Genomic DNA, 22816 nt, shown 5'->3' with positions numbered 1-22816 from the left:
TGATGTAAAGAGACATAGGAAGAAGTCAGTCATTTATAAACCAAGGGGAGAGGCCTGGAACAGATCCTTCCCCCACTGCCCTCAGAAAGAACCAACCGTGCTGACAACTTGATTTCGGACTTTGAGACGTAGATTTTCTATTTTTTAAGCAATTGAGTTTGTGGTACTTTGTTACAGGAGTCCTAGCAAACTAATACAAATGGTTTCTAGAGTGGGGGTGAGGCAAATGTTGAATATAAAGGGTCACAACGGGACATTTTGAGGTGATATGAATGCTGTTTCTTGATTGTGGTGGTTACATGACTGCATGTTTGTCAGAAATCACAGAACTCTACACTAAAAAGGGAAAATTTCACTCTTTGTAGAATTATACTTCTATAAACATGACTTGAAAAAAATTAACCAAAAAATGACATTTAAAAAAGATTACTTTTAAAAATTAAATATTGAAGAAGTGACCCAGGATGTATGTATATACAAGAATATTTACATTAATGTTGTTCATAATAATAAAACAGCAGAATGAAACACAATGTCCAAAATAGGAGATTATTTGAACAAACAGTAGTTAAAAGCAAAGCCAAAAGATAAAATTCTTTCCCTGACAGAACTTATATTCCAGCAGATGAGCTAGCCAATACATAAATAAAGAAATAAATATGTAAACATAATATCAGGTAGTGAAAAGTTCTGTGAAGAAGATAAAGTAAGGTACGGGTAGAGAGTTAAAAGGAGCACTATTTTAGATACAGTAGTTTGATGTCAACAACTTTGCTCGGTTATAATCCCCAGTTATTCCATCAAATGCTGATCTAGATGTTGCTGTGAAGGTATTTTGTAGATGTGATTCAAGTCCATAATCAGTTGACTTTCGGTAAGGGAGATTGTCCGAGATATTGGGGTGAGCATGGTGCAGTGATGAGCATGTTAAAAGGCCTTAAAAGCAGAGGCTTCCCTGAAGAAGAAATTCCAGCTATGGTGAGAGAGAGAAAACTTGAGAGAAATTTATTATCTCGAAGACCATGTTATCTTAGAGTTTTATTAGCCAGGGAAGGGGGCTACATTTTGAATCACACATATTCTTACTCTGTTTTTTTTTTTTTTTTTTTTTTTTTTTTTTGCAGTACGTGGGCCTCTCACTGTTGTGGCCTCTCCCGTTGCGGAACACAGGCTCCAGACGCGCAGGCTCGGTGGCCATGGCTCACGGACCCAGATGCTCCGCGGCATGTGGGATCTTCCCGGACCTGGGGACGAACCCGCGTCCCCTGCGTCAGCAGGCGGACTCTCAACCACTGCGCCACCAGGGAAGCCCCTCTTACTCTGTTTTTAAAGGGCCTTTAAAAAAAAATTGGTACAGTGGTTCTCAAATTGTAGCCACAGACTAACAGCATTAGCATTGCCAGGATCTTGTTAGAAATGCAATTTTTCAGGTTTACCCCAGTCTTCCTGAATCAGAAACTCTGGAGGTGGGTTCTAGTAAACTGTGTTTTAAGGAATCCATCAGATGATTCTGATGCATATTAAAGCCTGAGAACCATGGGTCTAGAGAAATGACTGATATCATTCAAATGACAAAAACTCTAATACAGCAACTCTTGGGTATGTGAGAATAACCCTATTCTTGTTTAAGTGCACAGTTCTGAGTGCCTTCCTACAAAGTCTGTCCAGTAGGTCTGAGGTGGGCCCAGAAATCTCATTTTAGTCAGTAGGTAATTCTGATGCAGGAGGTCCACAGGTGACTCTGAGAACCATGCTCATTTGTCAATTGTTAGTCTCCAGTATATTCAACCTCTCAGCAACATTGGACATGATGGACCTCATCCACCTCCGGTACCACTTTCTACATTTTGGGACTCTCTCAGTTATCTTCCTACTTTACTGGCCAATCAATCACAATTTCCTTTACTGAACTTGCCTGTTCTTCCCAGCCTCTAAACATTAGTGCACTTGAGGCTTATTCTTTAGACCTCTTCTTTTTTCCATCCATGCTCACACCATAGTGCCAATGACTCAAATGTGTATCTTCATACATGTATATGAAAAGATATCTCCACTTGAATATTTTAATGGCATCTAAAACCTAATATATCCAACACTCATCTCTTGGTTTCTACCCTTCAAACCTGCTCCTCCCCTGTTTCCCACCAATCTTCCCATCCAAATAGATGCCACCACTTCCAATTTCTTCCTGTTTCCCTCAAGTTTTCTATCTTTGGATTCATCAAAATTTCTCCGTTGATCAGAATTGACTCAAGAGATAAAGTTCTGGTTGTTGCTTCCTTTGCTCTCAGAGAGGTAAAGTTATTAGTAATTCAGGTCAAGAATTTATTTAGTGTTCTGAACTTAGAGTCTTATTTTTAACATCTTAAAAGAAAATATCCCATTTTAGGCTAGAGAAGAGCAAACGTGGCCTACTGGGGTCAGCAGAGAACAGTGTGTTAAAGATTTAGACCCAGAGAAGGCACTGGGAGTGATTAGTTACTAAGCAACGCTCCTAAGCACTTAGATCACTGATGTGATCAGTACTCAGCTCTGCTGTTGGCTGATGGGAAGTAAGAGACTAGAGGAGAGTATTAGATGAGTGCAGAAGTGCCTCTCAGAGTTGGGACCAATGGACAGACATGGCAGCCATCATAAAGAGACAGCTGCTCCTGTTTGCTCCATAGGGATTATCAAAGTTTCCTGGAGAATCCATAAACTACTGAAATTATTATCTTTGTTGACTCCAGCCAGCCTGCTCAATGGCACACCATCCAGACTGGACTCTTTTAGCTATCAGTGAATTCGCTTATGCTAAAAATGGACAAAAAGTTTCACTATTTCCAGACTGCCTATTATTATTATTTTTTTTGTCCTATCCCCTTTCTCTTACACATTCTGTTTTTGCCTTTGGCCCTCGATAGTCTAATGTCTGTGGGAAGAAGGCTTACATATAAGTATTGTAGGGGAGCAAAATTTGCCACCCCTAAATGTGTCTCTCTGGCATGAGGATTAATTGAAGCTGATTATTTTTAAGAAACAGAAGACTCAGGAAGTCTCTCTTCTACATTCTCCTTGGCTGCCTAAATAATTTAGATAAAGGGCCTGTTCCCAGAATAGAGCGATCACCAGAGATATAAGTGTGGTCGGGGGAGGGGGAGGGATGGGGACTCAGCTGGACCTAGAGATCAGAGTCCACTCTGTGTCCCATAGTCTCTGCATGGCCCAGCAAACATTTATTTACCAAACATTTACTTTTCTACCTCTATGTCAATTACCTTCCTCCTCTTTAAATTGCCCAAACTACTACCCCCAGCATCCTCTTTTGTCTTTAGCTGAAGATGGTACTTAAGGTGAGGATTTAGGCCATTTTGGCAAGTTATTCAGTTTTCCTGGATCTCTCCCAGGTGTTCATGTTATTAAACTTTTGTTTGATTTTCTCTTGTTATTCTGTTTCGTGTCAATTTAATTCTTAAACCATCCAGAAGAACCTAGAAGGGTAGAGTAAAATTTCTTCATTCCCAACAATATTGAGAAAGAAGGAACTGATAATTGACTTGGGGAAATTAAAAGCAATTGGTTTCAACATTTTGGGCTGCTGCCCACAGTAAGAAATACATTTCATCTCACAAACCAGGATATATCTACTCATAATCAGAAAAGCTCATGAAATAGCATTCACTTACCCTTATCATATAAAGGTATTTTCTCAGATTTTTTTTCTATTTTATTTCATTAACAGTTTTCTGATTGTGACCACTAAAGATTTTACAGTCCACTGACAAATGGGTTGTGGCTCTGAGTTGAAAAACTCTAAGCTATAAAATATGAAAGAGACAAAAACGTTGAAAGTCCTCCAGGTTTAGTTTGAGTGGTGAGGAAAATGGGTACCACTAATTGATAAAAATAAAGAAGAAATTGGAAAGGGGAGTTGATAAGTTTCCTGTGGCTACTGTAACAAATGTTAAAGGAAAATAAAAATGGAGTTGGTGTTGCTAAGAGAGCTCTCTAAAATGAGCCAGGAGGCCATTGAGGAGGTGTGACTTGTGTGCATCTTGGCCTGGATGAAATCTGGTCTTTTGATTCTTGTCCTACTCAGAATCCTTGTTGGACCGTTACTCTAGGGTGGCTCCTGGCAGCCTGTCTGCTTGTTTGGGCCCTTGCCCTAGAGCAGCTCATGATTCCTGGAGAACAGACGTTTCCTGACGTGCATCAGGGGTGGTCACGGTTCTTTGGCAGCCATGTGGCTTTAGTCTTTGTGGGCCCTTGACTCTTTCTCTTCCCCAGAACACTCTTTCGGTTTTCCCTGAATCTGTGTCTCCCAAATTGCAATTCCTAAGACCCCAAATAAAGCTGTTTTTTCTTTGCTGCCTCAATACTGATTATTGTTTGACACAAATTACCATAAACTTGGGATCTAAAACAACAAAAATTTATTCTCTCACAGTTCTGGAGGCCAAAAGTCCAAAATCAATATCACTGGGCCAAAGTCAAGATGTTGGCAGAAGCACACACCCTCCACAGGCTCTAGGTGAGAATTTGTTCCTTGTCTCTCCAGCTTCTGGAGACTGCGTGTGTGTAGGCACATGGGTTTACCAGGTAATTGTGCCTCTTCCTTCCTCCCTTCCTCCCTTCCTTCCTTCCTCCCTCCCTCCCTCCCTCCCTCTCTTCCTTCCTTCCTTCCTTCCTTCCTTCCTTTCTTTCTTTCTTTCTTTTCTTTTCTTTTTTTTTCTTTCTCATCCACCTAAGAAATCACAGTATATTAGAGTAGATGTAGAACCATTTTGTACAAATATAGGTTAGTGCCTAGCACAATATCTGCCATATTGTAGGTCCTTGACAAAATATTTGTTGGATGATTGTGATAATTCTTTTCCTTTTAAGTGACCTTTGCCCTAAAAATCTAGTATTTTTCTGGTCCATTATGTGTCTCTTCTTGGACATCAGAAACCTGCATTCAGAATTTGGCATGGAACCTTAGAGGATATATGGTTCCGGTTGTAATCCCTCATTTTTACTCTTTTGCTTTTCTTAATTTTTTTAAAAAATTAATTAATTTATTTTTGGCTGCGTTTGGGTCTTCGTTGCTGCACGTGGGCTTTCTCTAGTTGCGGCGAGTGGGGGCTACTCTTCGTTGTGGTGCACGGGTTTCTCATTGCGGTGGCTTCTCTTGTTGCGGAGCACAGGCTCTAGGCACGCAGGCTTCAGTAGTTGTGGCACATGGGCTCGTAGTTGTGGCTCGTGGGCTCTAGAGCGCAGGCTCAGTAGTTGTGGTGCACGGGCTCCGCGGCATGTGGGATCTTCCCAGACCAGGGCTCTAACCTGTGTCCCCTGCATTGGGAGGCGGATTCTTAACCACTGCACCACCAGGGAAGTCTCATTTTTACTCCTGAGGTAACAAAAACAGAGAAGATAAGTGATTTGTCTAGAATGATCTCGTGCTCTTTTCACCACACTCCTTTGCCTTTTCACATTCGTTTTAAGCCAAGCTTCTTTTGAGTTCACCTGTCAACCTAAAGAAGCAGTACTATTACTAAAATGCGGTAATACTCTAGGTCTTTCTCCTGTTGGTATTTATTTTCTTCAAAAGCAAAATGCTTCATTCCACAGGGACTCAGAGTGACTCATCTAATCACAGCTTTACACAGTGGATCCACTCTCATACCTTATATCTGCTTCCTGCTGCAACTTTGGAAATGTGTAGTGGCATTTTTTGGGTTATCACTATTAATGGGTAGAGCAGGGTTTCTGTATTTTATAGCTCGAATAGTGGAATGCTTAGACATTCTACATGAGCAGGACAGTGTGTTACAACAAGGAAATATCTCAATTGAAAATAATTACTAGAAGGCAATGTCCTGTGCCACAAAGAGTTATCCTCTATGTATTTACATTACAGTAGACTTTTATGACTTCAGATCATCTCCATTTTTTTTATGGTAAAAAAAATTATGGTGAAAGTAAAGATTTTTTCAAGAGATTAATTTTATCCAGAGAAGTCAGAATTGGGTCTCAGTAATAACATTAGTGTTGTCGTTCGGGTCCCGAAGAAGAGGCGGACAAGGAGAATGGATTTAAACAGATGAACAGCAGGGGACTCAGGACTCCAACAGTCAAGAGTCCCAAACCTCTGCCCGTCCACATATTTATTTACTGGATACACAATGAGCTTGTTTTTCAGCTAGTAAAAAATAGAAATCAGATACAGATCATCGGCTTCAAAATATGTTTCGGCCTGCAGGCAAGTTCGTACAAAAACATTTGCGAACCCATTAAAGTAATTAAATTGTTAAAGCTTTTCTTGTTCTTAAACAACATGAACAAGTCGTTCCAGGATGCTTAATTCTCTGAACACTTCAAAGAGGTGCTGGAACCATTTGTGATCCTTCAGCCAGATGTCTCTTGTGTGCGAGGACATTTCCGTGTTCTCAAGAATGCTGTCCCAAAACAACCTTTTCATATAAGCTAAACGTTTTGGACAATTTCCACAACGTTAGTTATCTTTTGAAGACACAGATAATTTTAGCCAGGGTTTGGGTGAAGTGGCAGATATTCTTTAGGATCATTCATCATAGAGAAATCGCATTATGTTGAGTAATTTAAGGAGTAGGCTGTGTTTAGAGGAGAATAATGTGAAGTGACCTGGAACTGGTAGAAAGAAAATTATGAAGAAGAATGTTGCTACTACTAATCTAATACTGAGAATGGCTTGTGTTGTCAGAGAACATGTGAAATATGGATTTAGTGAACAGAGTTTGGTTAGAAGTTCATGGGTAATTTTGGAAAAATTTCTTATTGTGAAGCACTGGGAAGATGGGGCATCTCATTCACAAATCAAAAAAAGTTTTTTTTCTTTTAAGTATGATTTTTTAAACACTTCTGTGTCAGGCACTGTGATTTACAGATATTATTTCATTTTACCATCTGTATATGGAATCTGGACATTCATTCATTCAGTAATAAGTAGTAAGTGAAGGTTTTTTGAGCGGAAGAATTACATGATGTGACATACTTTAGAAAGATTAATATGATAGCATGTGGGATGGCTTATTAGGTTGATGAGAAACTGGAGGCACTTAGTAGATAATGACCATAGTCCAGCTGAAAAGTAATGAGGACCTAAGCCAGAGTGATGGCAGTGGAGATAGAGAAGAGGGGATGAATTTGGATGAATTTGGATGAGATGGCCATAATTAAAGGCTGAGTGAGAATGAGTCCATTTTAGACAGTGGGTTTGGTTTTATTGAGTTGAGGCAGGGTCTAATCAATTGGAGATATTTTACTTCAATGTAATTTTTAATGAAATGTTGACTATAATAGGAAGGGTTTTTTTTGTTTGTTTTTGTTTACATCTTTATTGGAGTATAATTGCTTTACAATGGTGTGTTAGTTTCTGCTTTATAACAAAGTGAATCAATTATACATATACATATGTCCCCATATCTCTTCCCTCTTGCATCTCCCACCCTCCCTATCCCACCCCTCTAGGTGGTCACAAAGCACCGAGCTGATGTCCCTGTGCTATGCGGCTGCTTCCCACTAGCTATCTATTTTACGTTTGGTAGTGTATATATGTCCATGCCACTCTCTCACTTTGTCCCAGCTTACCCTTCCCCCTCCCGTTTTTTGTGTTTTTTTTTTTTTTTTGCGGTACGCGGGCCTCTCACTGTTGTGGCCTCTCCCGTTGCGGAGCACAGGCTCCTGACGCGCAGGCCTAGCGACCATGGCTCACGGGCTTCGCCGCTCCGCGGCATGTGGGATCTTCCTGGACCGGGGCACGAACGCGTGTCCCCTGCATCGGCAGGCGGACTCTCAACCACTGCGCCACCAGTGAAACACACCGCTCCCGTTTTTAAGCTTGGCCCATCAGCCCTCATTCACACTTGACAGTGTAGAGAGTTAATAGCTCTGGCTTAGAACCGGGTCTGTCACTTTTCTCTGCCTGACCTTGGGCTATTTACTTAGCGAGGCACATTCTTAGCCTTCTCAGCTGCATAATGTCCATAACAAATACCTTTTATCTAGAGTCCTTGTGAGACTTGGATAGGATAATTCATGTGCCTCGGTCAAAACAGAAGCTCAATAGATCGTTATTATTGTTCTTGCTATACTTTATTTGCCTTATTCATTCTCATTCTCTTATGAGTATGCAGTAGATTTTTCCAGTGGCTGCATGATGTGCTTATATGATATTGCAACAGACTGAATACAGAAGATATGAGAATTCAGCTGTCTTCTATTAACCCAGGCACAGAAGAAATTTGTAAAAATTTAAACAATACTACTCTTCTCACTAAATTCTTATTTTTGAAAAACATTTATAAAAGCAAGAGTAAAAAAATATCATGTCAACATGTAGAGTTCATTATTGTCATTTGTCCATAAATAAATTTGTGGAATTTGTGAATAAGTATTTAAATATTTCTCACTTTATTTTTTTTAATACAATAGATATTGACAGACATCACCCCCATAACCAAACATCTCTTAGAGGCTGCAATAATTTTTAGGAGTTGCAAAGGGGTCCTGAAACCAAAAAAATTTGAGAACTGCTAATTTAGAGACATGAGAGCGGGCCCCAATAGGCTAGTATGTACTTCTCAGAGTCCAAGGTCCATTGTAGACTTTAATAAATTGGGTTTCCTTTCTGGCAGCTGACAAGTAGCTGATGAAGAACCCCGTAGAGGTGAACTTCTGGGAGGGAATGATAAGGGGAATTATAACTGGGGACTTTCAGGGAAATGACAGGCCTGGAAAGGGTAGTTTTAGATAGTGCTAAGCCTCTCCATTCAGTTTTTTCTACTGTACTTTAGGATTAAAGATTATGATAGTATATTCTAAGAATTATTTGTTTTATAGACTTTTTATCACGCTTTTGGCATGTAAAGTGTCCACTGGGGACTATTACTGGAAAGAGTCTAACTAAAACTAGAGAAAGTTATGTCACCACTTGGCGCTTTATATAGAAGGACTGAAGATCAACTGACTTAGTTTAAATTCATTCACGTTCCAAGCAGCTTTAGGATAGAAAACCAGAGCTGCATCTTCTTTATATAAAGCTTCTCTCTAAAATCCTGTAAAGGGGGCTTTTGTTACTTGTGACAAGTTCCTAAAGAGAAAGATTAAAGTGATGGTGTTCTTTCCCTACTTTTCTCCCCTTTAGAAATGGTTCTAGAGTTTACTAGTGTGATTGCCAACCAGTGATCACAGGTCACGGCGTCTGTGACAAAGTCTGTTTTCCAGTCTGCACATGTTAGTCATGGTCTGAAGTGTTTAATATTTTCAGAACATTATCTTTTCCTAGACCTGATTTTTTTTTTTGCAAAAAGAATCTTGGAAAAACAATGATTAAAGGCTTAAAAAGAAACAAAAACAAACAGAACTCCTAAATTCCAAGGTAAATTTTGCATAATAAAAGAATTCTTTTGCATTATGTCATTTACACTTTCAAAGGCTTCATTTCTATGCAGTCTGATTCTATTACACCTTTTGTAGTTAATTGGAATAGTTTGCTAATTACTGTTATTCTCTAGATAGGGTTGCCATATAAAATAGAAATTTGAATTTCAGGAAAACAATGAATCACTTTTTAATATAAGTATATCCCCAATATTGCATAGGACAATACTTATGTTAATGAATTATTTGTTGTTTATCTGAAATTCTAATTTAACATCCTATACATTAATTTGCTAAATTTGGCAACCCTAACCTAAACACAAACAGGTTCTTTGGTTTGTCTTTACTTAGCATTATATAGAACAGGTTGTATTTTCAAATGGTTTTATAGTAAAAGACAAGAACTTAATTTTCTCAGTGAAACAATTATTAGTTGGAAAAAAGTGTTCCTTTGTGTAAAATAGAATGGTTAATTCTCAGAAACTGAGTCCTAAGACTAGCACTGGTCTTGCAAATCCAGTTTTCCGTTTCAGTTTGGGAAACGTTCTCTTTTCTTTATGGGTAAACTGGCTCCACCCAGCTGCTGAAATGAGATATAAGTTGTAACAAAACCGGAAGCTGGATAGGCTGCCTTTGCTTCTCGAGGTAAGTGTCTCCTGTTTTCTTTATGTCCGAGCTCTTCGCAAAGCGCTTACAAATTGAATCCAGCTCGGTGACAGTACTGAGAGAGCAGGCGCCTGTGCTGACCCGGGCGGTCGGCGACGCAGGATGGATGCTTTATTAACAAACTGTGTTCTGGAGCTTGCGAGCTTGTGTTGAGCTAATGAGTGCTCACGAACGAGTTAGATTAATGACAAGACACGTGACTTTGACTACGGAGCTTTAATCCCATGAAAAGGGTGATTGTAAGTAGAGACGTGTCTGGGATCATGAAAAGCATTGACTTTATTCATGCATCAGTGTTTTTATTTTTTGTTTTTAATTTTAAGCAACGGAAACTCCCTTTTTATCTAAAGCTAATGGCGTAATTACCTATATGGAGGTTACTTAGAGCCCTATTTGGCTTTTAAAGTGTCTTTTAATTTAGAAATCTTAGCTCCCCTCACCCCCACCTCTGGTGTGCCTTTAGAATTTCAGAGACTCTCTGGGGTGACTAGGTGTTACCTCTGCCCTGTCTTGTGCTGCCCTAAGGGCAAAGGGGAGTTTTCCGTTTGTAAATGTATTATTAGAAGTATTTCTTTATAAAGCTAAACTTCTTAGTTCAGATAGTTTCTTTTTTCTCTGAATTAATGAAAAAGTAGAAGGATTTGAATGTTTACTTGGATAGTGGAGAAGTGGGAGGCTAAAATTTGGTCTATTGATTTACTGAAAACAACGAGCTAGACTTTTTAAAGGATGGTTTTGTTTAAAGGGATGTGTTCTACTAAGTCTTTTAATAAGCCAGTACGTGGATTCTTTTTGCTGGCTGTACCTTCTGTTTCACACCTGTCCACTTAGGTAATGTCAGATTCCCTGGAAATCACATTGTAGTACATTGCATTGAGTGCTGTTTTCAAGGTTGTCTGCTAGTCATTGTGAAAAGAAATCAAGGAGTAGGATGCCTTTGCTGCCTTCAGAAATTTGCCTTAAGACAAGTCAACCAGTTGTGGCCGAAAAATTTTTTATTAGCAAAAAAACCAAAGCTTTTGGAGCGTCCCAGAAGAGACTGGTTAAAGTTGGCGGAATTAGGCAAAATTCCAAGGAAGAAAGGATTTTAATGGAAGACCTTTATGGTGGGCACTGTGCTAAATGTTTTGTAGATGTTATTTCATTTAATCCTCACATAAATCCCTTGATATTGGTAGCATTGTCTCTAACAAAATGAGAAATTTTAGGCCCAGTGAGATTAAATAATTTGTCCAAGGTCAGTCATTAAGGTGGTACCTGCTGGATTCAAACCTAGGTCTGTGTGATTTCTAAGTCCTTACCACACACTGTCTCATAGGACAGAGTAGCTGATAGCATTTTAAATGGACCTTGAATGACAATAACAGTAAAAGTAATATAGAATGTTTGAAAATAGAAAAAAGAAAAAAATCTGAACACCTTACAATTAATTTAATGTGTTTCTTTATAGTCTTCAAATATACATGTCTTGTAGTGTTTTTTAAATTACAAAGCACTACAGGCTTTAAAAAATATGCAAAATTCAAAGAGGATTAAAAAGAAGAAGTCCACTTCTTTTCCCATATTGAAAACAGTTTCCTAGGGGGTAACCACTATTGAGAACGGTTAAAGCATGGTGTTTTTTCTTTTCCCTTTTCTTTTATATGCACTTGGTACATTATGTATCATTTTGTAGTTTGCTTGTTTTCATTCCTCATTGTAACAAGAGCATGTTTCCACCTAAGTACATGCAGATTCACGTCCTAAGCTTTTCTGAAAAGAGTTAACACTCGTAAAGGACTTAAAAGAATGCCTAGCTCTTAGAAAGCAGTCAGGAATTATTAGCTGTTATTTTGGTCGTCGTCTACTCTATTTCATTCTTTTAAATGGGTACACGGTATTTTATTTTTAAATTGTTTTTATTAAAGTATAGTTGATTTACAATGATGTGTTAAGTTCAGGTGTACAGCAAAGTGATTCAGATATACACACACACACACACAATTACATGCACACATATGTATATGTCTATTCTTTTTCAGATTCTTTTCCCTTATAGGTTATTACAAAATATTGAATATAGTTCTCTGTGCTATATATAGATCCTTGTTGGTTATCTGTAGTGGTGGGTACACAGTATTTTAGAGTCTGGGTATAGCATAGTATATTTTTGTAACCACCTAAATTGTCTTAAAGTTTTGCTATTACAAATAATCATTGCATAATTGTGGGGGTTTTCTTTTTCTTTCTTTCTTTCTTTTTTTTAAATTGAAGTATTATTGACTTACAATATTATATTAGTTTCAGGTGTACAACATAGTAATTCACATTTCTATAGAATATACTCCATACAAAGTTATTATAAAATGTTGACTGTATTCCCTGTGCTGTTAGTTGTGTGGGGTTTTTTATAGGATAAATTCCTAGAAGTGAAATTCCTCAGTCAAAGATTAAACATATTTTAGTTTAGTAGGAAATTGTCAAATTTCCTCCAAAAATATTGCAGCAGTTTATACTCTTCAGTGTATGAGCACACTTATTTCTCCACATGCTTGCTTATATTGGATATTATCAGTCTTTTGCATTTTACATGAAATAATAGGCAATGTACCTTTATTTTTAACATAGTTTAAGCACAGTGTTCAGATATTTTCTGTATCTATTTTTTTTCCCATTTAACATATATCTGTTTTTACATAGGTAGGAATTTGATGGATGGCATAATGGAGGTCCCAGTTAGAAGACAGAACATGGAGAGGAAAAAAAGTGAGGTACTTGTTCCAGAAATAAGTACAAATGGTACATTGTTGATAGAACATGGATTGGGCTGAATACACATTAAATGCCTAATGCTTTTGTCTTTAATTGAATAATTCCAGGGAAGCTGTTGAAGGTTTTTGGTGAGCGGAGTGATATGATGAGAATTGTGCCTTAGGAAAATGGTCTTGTGGTGTTGCGTAGGATTCGAATGGAGATACAGAAACAGGGAGGCCAATTGAGAGTATTTCATGAATCTGGGTGACAGATAATGAAGGCTTTGTGCTTGAAGGTGGTGTCCGAATGGAAAACTGCAGACAGATGTAATAGAGGGAATGGAAGGTAGAAGAGAGAAACAGAAGGGCTAGGTAGATGTCCGGAAGGGTGGAGGTCGAATCTGCTGAACTTATTTGGAAATTGGGGTCCCAAAGAGTGTTTGGAGTCAAATCTTGAGAACTTGGGCTTTCAAATCTTTTTTTTTTTAAATCAATTTTTGGCTGCGTTGGGTCTTCGCTGCTGCACACGGGCTCTCTCTAGCTGCAGCGAGCGGGGGCTACTCTTTCTTGTGGTGCGCGGGCTTCTTACTGTGGTGGCCTCTCCGATTGCAGAGCATGGGCTCTAGGTGCGTGGGCCTCAGTAGTTGTGGCACGTGGGCTCAGTAGTTGTGGCTCGTGGGCTCCAGAGCACAGGCTCAGTAGTTGTGGTGCACGGGCCTAGCTGCTCCGCGGCATGTGGGATCTTCCTGGACCAGGGCTTGAACCTGTGTCCCCTGCATTGGCAGGCAGACTCCCAACCACTGAGCCACCAGGGAAGTCCTGGGATTTCAAATCTTGTTGACTAGAAATGTGTTGATAGGCCACCGTCAAAATAGGAAAGTCAGATTCAAGAACTAGTTTGGAGGAAAAAATAATGAATTTCATTTCAGAAAAATTGAGCTTAATGTCATCCAAACAGAAATCTATGTATAGTTGGAAATTTGAGTTGAAGCATTGTGGAGATGCGGGATGGGGGCAATTGAAAGGCTTGGGAAATATTATTCAGGGGTGATAATTGAAGCTATGGAAGGGATAGCCTGTAGAGAAATGTGGGGGTCAAGGAAAACAGTCTTGGGGATTGATATCTTCATGTAAGGGTCATGAAGAGAGACCAGATTTATAGTATTTTTTATAACGACTGTTTCTAACATTTGACCTTGGACCTAGTTAGGCTATTCTTCACTGCCCTCCAAAGTCCATTCTCACTTTGCTCTTTCTATCTCTACTTCTTTTATTGCTCCCAAAGTGTGCTCATTCTGAATCCCTTTTCCTGTGGGATTACTGTGTCAGCTTTTAGTGTCTGATTTGAAGCTGTGGATGACTTAGTGGTTAAAACCTCACAGACTAGACTGGAGATCATACTTTTCACCACTCATTTGCTGTGACTTTGGCAAGAATCTTAATCAGTGCCCTGTTTTACATACTGGGGACAATAATACCCCTCACACCTTCCTGGGTTGTTTTGAGGAATGTGTGCTAAGTCCTTGACATGATGCCTGATATGTTGTGAGCCCTTAGCGCTTCTATCATATTCTCCTTTACCTCTCAATTGCCATAATAAAATGCAGTTTTTTTCCTGTTCTGTCCCTATGTGATCTTAGGCAGTAGTTTTTTTTTTTTTTTTTTAAATAACCTCTGTGAGCTTCAATTTCCATGCAATAAAAATACGTTTTTGTTTTTTCCAGGGATTAGAGTTCATACATGTGAAGCACCTACTATGTTGACTAGAATAGAACAGGCATTCAATAAATAGTAACATCATTTAAATGATATATTAATGGTATTTGCTTTTGTTTCATCTATTAGTTTTGTGCCTTTAGAGAAGGGACCATTCCACTTAGCACCTAATATTGTTTTTAGGACAGGACTATTGTGAGGGCCATGTGGAATGATCCAGATGAAAGCTCTGTGTGTAATAAGATATTTGCTTCCAATCATTTTTCCAGAGAATGAATAAAGTGGAAAAGTTGCTTTCTGATGATGCTGTGATTAGAGGAATCAGAATTATATCAGAGAGCTCCCAATTCCTGTTTCTTCAGTGGTTTCCTCTACCTTTCCTTTTACTTAAACTCTAAATTCTTTTCAGAATTCTTTTCAACCATTTTAGGTTGTCAGACCTGACAGATCTCATTGTGCCACCATTTTTTATGCTCTATGTTTTTTAGAATCTTTACTGAAAATGTCATAATTCCCATTTTTTATTTAAAAAATCATTTTTCTCTGTACTTCCTGCTGTGAAAATGGAGTCTGAAACATTTTTATCTGGGGAAGTGGAAATACTTGACCTGTTTTTCAATTTCCCTATAATTTGAGATCCAGCTATCAAAGTCAATTTAACTCTTGATGTGGAAGTTTTCTATGAATGTAAAGTTAAATTGCTAGAAAGAAGGGGAGCAAATTTTCTGAAATATTTCAGAAAGCTTGAACAAGTTAAATGCAGATGAAAGAAATATATGGAAACCTCCGTTGTTTAACCACAATAGTGTTCAGAAGAAATTAGCACATACTGGTGATGCGGAAAGTTGCTAGTGATTATAAATAATGGCAGCTACCATTTATTGGCAACTTAGTGTTTTTAGGCATTGTACTACTTTTTTTTTTTTTTTTTTTCCCCTGGTACGCGGGCGTCTCACTGCTGTGGCCTCTCCCGTTGTGGAACACAGGCTCCGGACGCGCAGGCTCAGCGGCCACGGCTCACGGGCCCAGCCGCTCGGCGGCATGTGGGATCTTCCCGGACCAGGGCACGAACCCGTGTCCCCTGCATCGGCAGGCGGACTCTCAACCACTGCGCCACCAGGGAAGCCCAAGTAGGCTAATTTAGATTTCACGTTTGTCACAGCATGCCCCCACTCACATTGTTCATTGTGAAATTTGGATTCTTGCTGTACCTGTTTACTTTCCACATCCTTCTCTCTCCAAGGAGGGAGCAATGATGTGGAGTGAAGAGAATGAGAATGTTGGAGTTAGATTTAGGTTCTAATCCTAAAAGTGTACACGGTTTCGGGTACACTCCCTGGCCTCAGTTTCTTCATCTCTAAAATGATGATAATATCTGCTTGTTGTAAGGATTACATTAGATGTACTATCTACCAGTTTCCCACCAAATGTCTGTTTCTTTTTCTTCTTATTCACACTATGGCCCCTTTATTTCTCCCCCCCCCCCGCCCCCACCCCGTATTAAAATGTAATCCTTTCCTTTCTTATTGTTATAGAAATTTCATTGCTTTCTGTATATCTCTTGTGCTTAGTCTTAACTTTTCTGATTTTATCAACCTCCTTATCCTTCTCTGGTTCTACCTACTTTTCTAAAACTTTCTGCCTAATTCTCTCACTGTACAAGTGAACATCTATTTGTACCTCTAACCCCAGTCCATCTAGGTTTTGGTCACAGGCCTACCAGGTTTGCCCCAGATCCTAGATGAAATGCTGAAATTACACATGTGCTGTGTCCCAAAATTAACTTTTAATTCAGCTTGGAATTTCAATTCTATTTTTTAATGGAAGCAATATTATAAATGGTGGTTCTGTCACTAGGCCAAAAGCCCAGAAACTAAAGCATGTTTAACTCATAAGTTAATTGAAAATTTTATACTTATAACAAAGTAAAAGAATATAATGCCATTGCAGTTTTAGTAATAAAATAAAATAAAAACAATATTGAATAAGTAGTTATTTACTTTATACATTGTTTGTAGTATGTACTTGATGGAAATTTTGAATGGAGCATTTAAGTGCTTTAGGGATTGCAGTGTTTGTATATTATGGTTATGATGAAATAAATATTCACGTTTTAAGGCAATACAAGAAAAATTTAAACATAATATTTTTTCTCTGCCCCTTTGTGTGTGCACTCCCCCCTCCCTCCCCCCTAGTGTGCACTATGCATCTGTATTATGGGTTAACCAGACTTCCCCAAAGGCAGAAATACCTGCTCAACCATAAAGATCGATTTTTCTTCTGGCACCAGTCATGTAACTCCTTGAAAAATAACATTCCTTTCTCAATCCAGTAAGGGGTTGATTACCCATCACACACCTTGTACATGCAGACATCTTTGGTGAGCTTTATGTACGATGCCAATATATTATTTCCCTTAAAGATAGTGATTGGTGTGAAACAAACTGGTCAGATGACCTGGGGAGATACTGGGCTATACCTAATGGAAGTTCTTAGCTTAAATTCTTACTTATGACCTTATTAATGTTACTAGCTGTATTATTTGTATTCTGCCTATTTTACACAATTATTGTTTCTTGCATTACCAACGTGTGGCTGAACCTCAGATACATTTAGTGATGTTTAGGAAACCTGAAACAATTGAGCAAATATATAGTACTATACGATCATTGATTGTAATAGTGTAACTCTAGTTGTGGGAAGAAGCAACAAGAGGGAACCATTTCCTGGACCATAACAGACTAGTAAGACAGATGGTCTGGAGACTTTTGGCTACTGTTAACTGGGCCTAGTTCAGTAATAGCATATTGAGTGGCCTATCAATATCTGGTATTCAGATAATAAAGAATACACTCGTTTTGAAGTTTTATCTTCATGTGAGATGTATGTAGCGCATGGTAAAGGCAGTCGTTATACCTTTTTACTAAGTGCCTGTCTTTCAGGCAAGAAAGAAAACTGTATAAATCTCATCAGGTTTGGTAATATTTCAGTTAGAGAATCAGGATAACCTCTCTTTTAACCTTTTAAACTAATAGGTCTGTCTTTGTCCTGGGATGACAAAATGCAAGTTATGATATCTTTTCTTTTATTTCTCTATATTATACTCATGGTAGAATGTGAATATTAAAAACCTATAAACATCATACAAAATATTAAAAACCTGCAAAAATCATACAAAATTTTACATACCTGTAAAAATCATACAAAATACAAAAATCATACAAGTTTTTCCAGGGTTTGATGAATGATCTCGTAATATAATAGCTCATATCCACATTCCATAATTTTAGCTTAAATGTTTCCACGTATAACTCTTTATTCCTTTTCATAACTATGCAATCTGTTGGCATAGATTGCCTATTGAATTAATGTATTCATTTGAAAAAGTTTCCTTAAATCATTAACTGGGAAACCGTCATTGGCCATTGTTATGAAAATAGAACTTTACCTTGAGTGGTCAGTATCTGACTAAGGACAAAGTAATTGCTGTTGTCTACTTCTCTCGCTGACCTTGTTTGTTATATTTTCCTAATGAATGACAGGTAGTGGTGTCTTTGTCACTTCCCTTTCCCATCTTATACTTCATGCTCTAATAATTCCCAGTATGCTTTTCCACTTTGCTTTATCCTAAAATCGTAATGTTAGTATTGCCCTGAATTTATTCCAGTTCATCTGTTATATTTTGCAAATGAAGAAACTGAGACAGAGATTAAGTGACCTGATTGATGTTATTCAGCTACTTAATGCATAGCAGAGACTAGAAATAAAGTCTGGTTTCCACTTTCACCTGGCAGGAAGTCAGTGCCAAATAAATATTTGTTAAAGCAAACTAACTCTTCCCACTGTACCATTCTTTGAGTGAGGCACATTTCTGCATTTAATTTTCATAATAACTTAGCCAAGATCACATGGTTAAAATAATTACCTTGATCCTCTCCAGTAAACCTTGTATGGTCCTAAAATCAGGTCTGCCCCTAACGAAAGGACCTGGAAGCCATGTTTGAACAGAAGATTTTCTATTGCTCCATTCCTTAGCAGTTATTTTCTTAAATATTGTTTCCTATCGTAATTAACTATTTTCAGGGTTATGCTTTTCCTCTGAGTCTACAGAGAAATCTTATGCTGCTCTTATGATATAGAATTTTTCAGAAGCTCTTGAATGGTTCATTTGTTCCTTTTGCTTATCTTTAAATAAGAAGAATTCTATCTAACATCAATGTTTGATGAAAGATAGGGGTATAGAGTTGGACCCAAAGCTATCTACTTGGTAGCTACTGGTGTAATGTGCAGGGCTGGTTAAAGAGTATAACTCCAGCACAATTTCTGGTGTCTAGCAGGAATTTCTATAGTTTAGCTCTGGTCCAATGTGGGGTTTATAATTTACATGACTATAAAAGGATAATTTGTTCTAGTGATTCTAAGGGTGCTTTTATTTTTGTCTATGACCATGTATAGAAAACGCCCATTTCTGTCGAGAATGAACTGCCTTTGAGCTCTTCTCATCTGCAGCCTGTCCACCGTGTGGACTTTACTGCCATATAACATGTCCCTGCCCATCTACCTCTAGCCTTGTTAAATACTATGATTTGCAGGTTCTGCATATATGCACAAAGTGAGCTAGACAAGGGTGGGACTGGTTTTCTGTTAGGCAGATGGTAAGAGGCAGATAAACTGGATGAGAGAAGAAAATTGCCTGGGTTAACAATCATGTTTCTTAATTCAGAAGTATTTGGGCTATAGGTAATAGAAATACTGTCTCTTGCAATTGGTTGTTAGCCTCAGTTTTCAGTGTTGCAAATTAAATTGTCACCATGACTAGTTTAATGGGAAGTTGGGAGAAATCATATCAGAGCTTTATTCAGGTGATGATATTTAAATCCAGAAGAAACATTTCTTATTTGTTCTTTAAGCTTTCTAGGATGAAGTGGAGCAAAACCTTTTGCTTTTACTGGATTATTTTATTATTTCCCCATCATGCTAATGAAAGCTAACATTTACTATCTTCCTTGTCAGACCTTTGGCTGTATCTAAATTTTATTAAAACAGTTTTGAAAGGAGGGTTTTCGTTTCCTTATTTTTCAGGTAAGGAATGAGACTTAATGACTTGCTTAAAGTTTCACAGTTGGTAACTGGTAGAGCTGAGATTCAAATCCAGGACAAACTTCACACATCACATTCTTTATAGTACATATATTTGAGAATGTGGTTAACTGACTATGAAAGTAAATAGTTGTCTAGAACTTACTATCCTGTGATGTGAAAGCATTTATATTTTAATTAATTACCTTTAAAAATAATGTGCTTTTAATCTTCTTTTTGAGATGGCAGTTCCTGGATTTACCCTTGGTGCCTTCATACTTCTGTTGCTTGTTAGTTCTGTGGCTAATTATCCCAATGGAAAAGTAACGAAGTCATGCCATGGAATGATTCCTGAACATGGTCATACTCCACAGTCTGATCCCCCTTACTACATCTCAGTGAATCAGATGACATTCAGGCCAGGAGAGCAGATCAAAGGTACTGTGCTGGTATTAACAATTTACATTTTGAATTTCACTTTTTTACTGTAAATTGAATCTTTATTACTGTTGGATTTATACAGTTTCAGTTAATCTGTTCATCTGCTTTTATAAGATACCATGATCTTATACTTCTCATTTTTGTGTTTAACTACTACAGATGATTATATTACTTAAGTAGTATATTTACTATCCATTCAGAATAGGTGTTTTTTTTTTGGGACACACCACATGGCCTGCGGGCTCTTAGTTCCCCGACCAGCGATGAACCCGGCCCTGGCAGTGAAAGCACCAAGTCTAATCACTGGACTGCCAGGGAATTCCCCAGAATAGGTTTGAAAATATGTTTTTGTCATTATTTAATATATCTTCATTAACAGTACTATTTACTCAATAGAAATACATAAAATAAAGCTTATTTTATCTGGCTTAAGATGTTAAACACTTATCCTTCTTGACATAGTATAATCTCTTGTGTTTCCCTAATTCTGGCAAAAGGTAGGCTGAAACTTAATAGTGTATTAAGGATGTATCTATAAAAGCATTTTACAAATTCTATTTTCTGCAGCTTTAGAAATGCAGAATATTAATAGATACGCTCTAGCAAAAAGGGTATATGGAAAATTAATTTGGAACACTCTGTTATATATATTATATTTCTTAGAGTTTCATACTGCACAGTAGAATGTTAAAGGGCCTGAGATGTTTGCAGTAAAGACAAAAGTATTTACTTTCAACCAGCATTTTTCAAACTACTTTGGTCCCATAGACCACACTCTGACCATAACCTACCTTTTCTTCCCTGTGGAATGGCTATTACATCTCATGGAATAATGTCCTGTGGAACACGGTTTAGAATTTCTTTGACTATAGGATGATCTCTACTGTTTTCTCTCCTGGAGTAACTTTCTATATATACACCCGATTTGGTGATGTACCTCCTTTAAACAGTGTTTTTTGGGGGATGTTGCTAAACTCTTAACTTATCTTTTTGTTTGTTTCTTAGTTACTTTGTCAGGGCCACCATTTAAAGGCTTTCTCTTAGAAGCACGTGATGAGAATTTGACTGGCCCTCCTATTGGCTCCTTCACATTGATTGACAGTCAAGTGTCACAGCTTCTGACCTGTGAAGATATACAGGTTTGTGTTTAGTTTGAAACTGATTTCTGTCAGTTTCCATGGGTCTTTTCACTACAAGGTGGTGTTTGCAAGATAAACAATGACATTACCCATGCATTGCAGACATCTGAGTACATTCATGTTGATCAGACTTTCTCCCTAATTTTTCTACTGGCAAGATATTTTTATACAACATCCTAGAAGAGGTAGGGTTGCAGCTTGAAGAGTTTATGGCTTTTGATATTTTATATAGTATAGACTCCTATTATATTGAATTTCGAAAGATGTTAATATTGAAGATAGAGTTCTAGAGTGGAACAGAGGTCTAATTTTTGTAATTAATTAATTTAATGAACATTTATTATACCAGGAACTTTCCTGCGTGGATTATGGTGATGGACAGGACTTGTTCTTTGAAGAGCTCATAGCCTTACACATAAGTAAAGCATATGGGCATATGCTGTATGGCACATAAGTAGAACGTATGGATATAGGACAAACACATAAATGGAATAGTATGATGACTTAGATTAGAACCATACACAGGGTGGGTGAGAAGCATAGCAGAGGTGCTGCACACAGGTTGGAGGGAATTGAGAGAGTGGAGATTATCTCAGCTAGACCTCAAAGAATGCGTAGGAATTTGCCAGGTGAAAGAATGTGGGAAACAAGATTGTTCAAGAGAAAGTAATTAATAAAATATAATATTGCATATTTGGAGGCAGGAATTTTTTCTTTTGATGAATCTTATGCATTCTGTTTGCATCTATTAATAAAAAAATAAACTTACAGTATAAATGAAATAATGAGCAGGCTTTATATAACATCAACACACTCAGTATTCATAACTCTCTTCAGTTCTTAAATTTCTGCTGACTCTAGTTTGTTCATAGAGCCGGCTGCTAATTTGGTGTCAATCAATCAACATGTATTTATTGAGCACCTGAGTCCCTGTTCTAAATAAAAGTCTACCACAATGCCAAGGTCATGCAATGGTAAATTACTTTGCAAAATGGCTGTAGTTCCAGCTATGTTGAGCTATTGAGTGTCTGAATGGTAGTTCTTTTCCATTTTATTTCAGGGATCAGCTGTGAGTCACACAAGTCCATCCAATAAAAGAGAAATTAAAGTCTACTGGAATGCTCCAAGCAGTGCCCCAAACCACATAAAGTTTCTGTGAGTAGAAGAGTTTACAACTCAGTAACTAGTATAATTGAAATAATGATAGTCTGTATCTTTTTTTATACCTATTGGACATTCACCTGTATGGCAGCGGTGTGGTGTAGTAATGACACCACCTTACTGATGTAAGTGGCTGTTTTGCTTTTTTGTTTGTTTTTTTTTCAGCATATATACTGAGCACTTAGCACAGGACCAAGGACCTAATAGACACTTAATAGACGTTTGTTGAGTGAATGAAGTGTTGTAGTGCCTTCACACTAATAAGAGCCATCAATTAATACTTGAGTCTATATGGTATATGGACTAATACTTTTTTATAGATTTTTCCTGTATTAGTATGAGAATATGAAAAGAAGCAGTCCTGAAATTTGGATGACTTTTTTTTTGCAGTGTCACAACTTGCAGATTAGATTGTCAAAAAAGTAAAATCATGTGTGCTCCTCAGAATTATGAAATTCAATAGAATTAGAATAGTACTTATCTCTTAATCTTACATGCAAGGGG

At 37.8% G+C, this 22816-nt stretch overlaps 1 protein-coding gene across 7 annotated transcripts in view; it reads left to right on the top strand.

The window, feature by feature from the left end:
* Positions 1–1124: 1124 nt before the first annotated feature.
* Positions 1125–22816, top strand: part of FRRS1 (ferric chelate reductase 1) — a 52527-nt gene continuing 30835 nt past the window's right edge. Inside the window, exons 1-5 of one of the 7 annotated variants that reach the window (XM_067727011.1) lie at positions 1125–4510; positions 12724–12794; positions 19814–20009; positions 21018–21151; positions 22212–22306. In XM_067727011.1, coding sequence (XP_067583112.1) covers positions 12735–12794; positions 19814–20009; positions 21018–21151; positions 22212–22306 — 485 coding nt within the window. In that variant the 5' untranslated portion in view covers positions 1125–4510; positions 12724–12734. Of the gene's footprint in view, positions 4511–9887; positions 10024–10066; positions 10284–12723; positions 12795–19813; positions 20010–21017; positions 21152–22211; positions 22307–22816 lie in introns of those variants that run through there. The other 6 variants (XM_067727016.1, XM_067727017.1, XM_067727012.1 and 3 more) reach the window with 6 other exon arrangements.

This window comes from Pseudorca crassidens, chromosome 2, assembly GCF_039906515.1.
Source record: "Pseudorca crassidens isolate mPseCra1 chromosome 2, mPseCra1.hap1, whole genome shotgun sequence".
In the NCBI taxonomy this organism is placed as follows: Eukaryota; Metazoa; Chordata; class Mammalia; order Artiodactyla; family Delphinidae; genus Pseudorca; species Pseudorca crassidens.
Note: the sequence above shows the minus strand (reverse complement) of the source record. Positions and strands in the feature narration are given on the sequence as shown.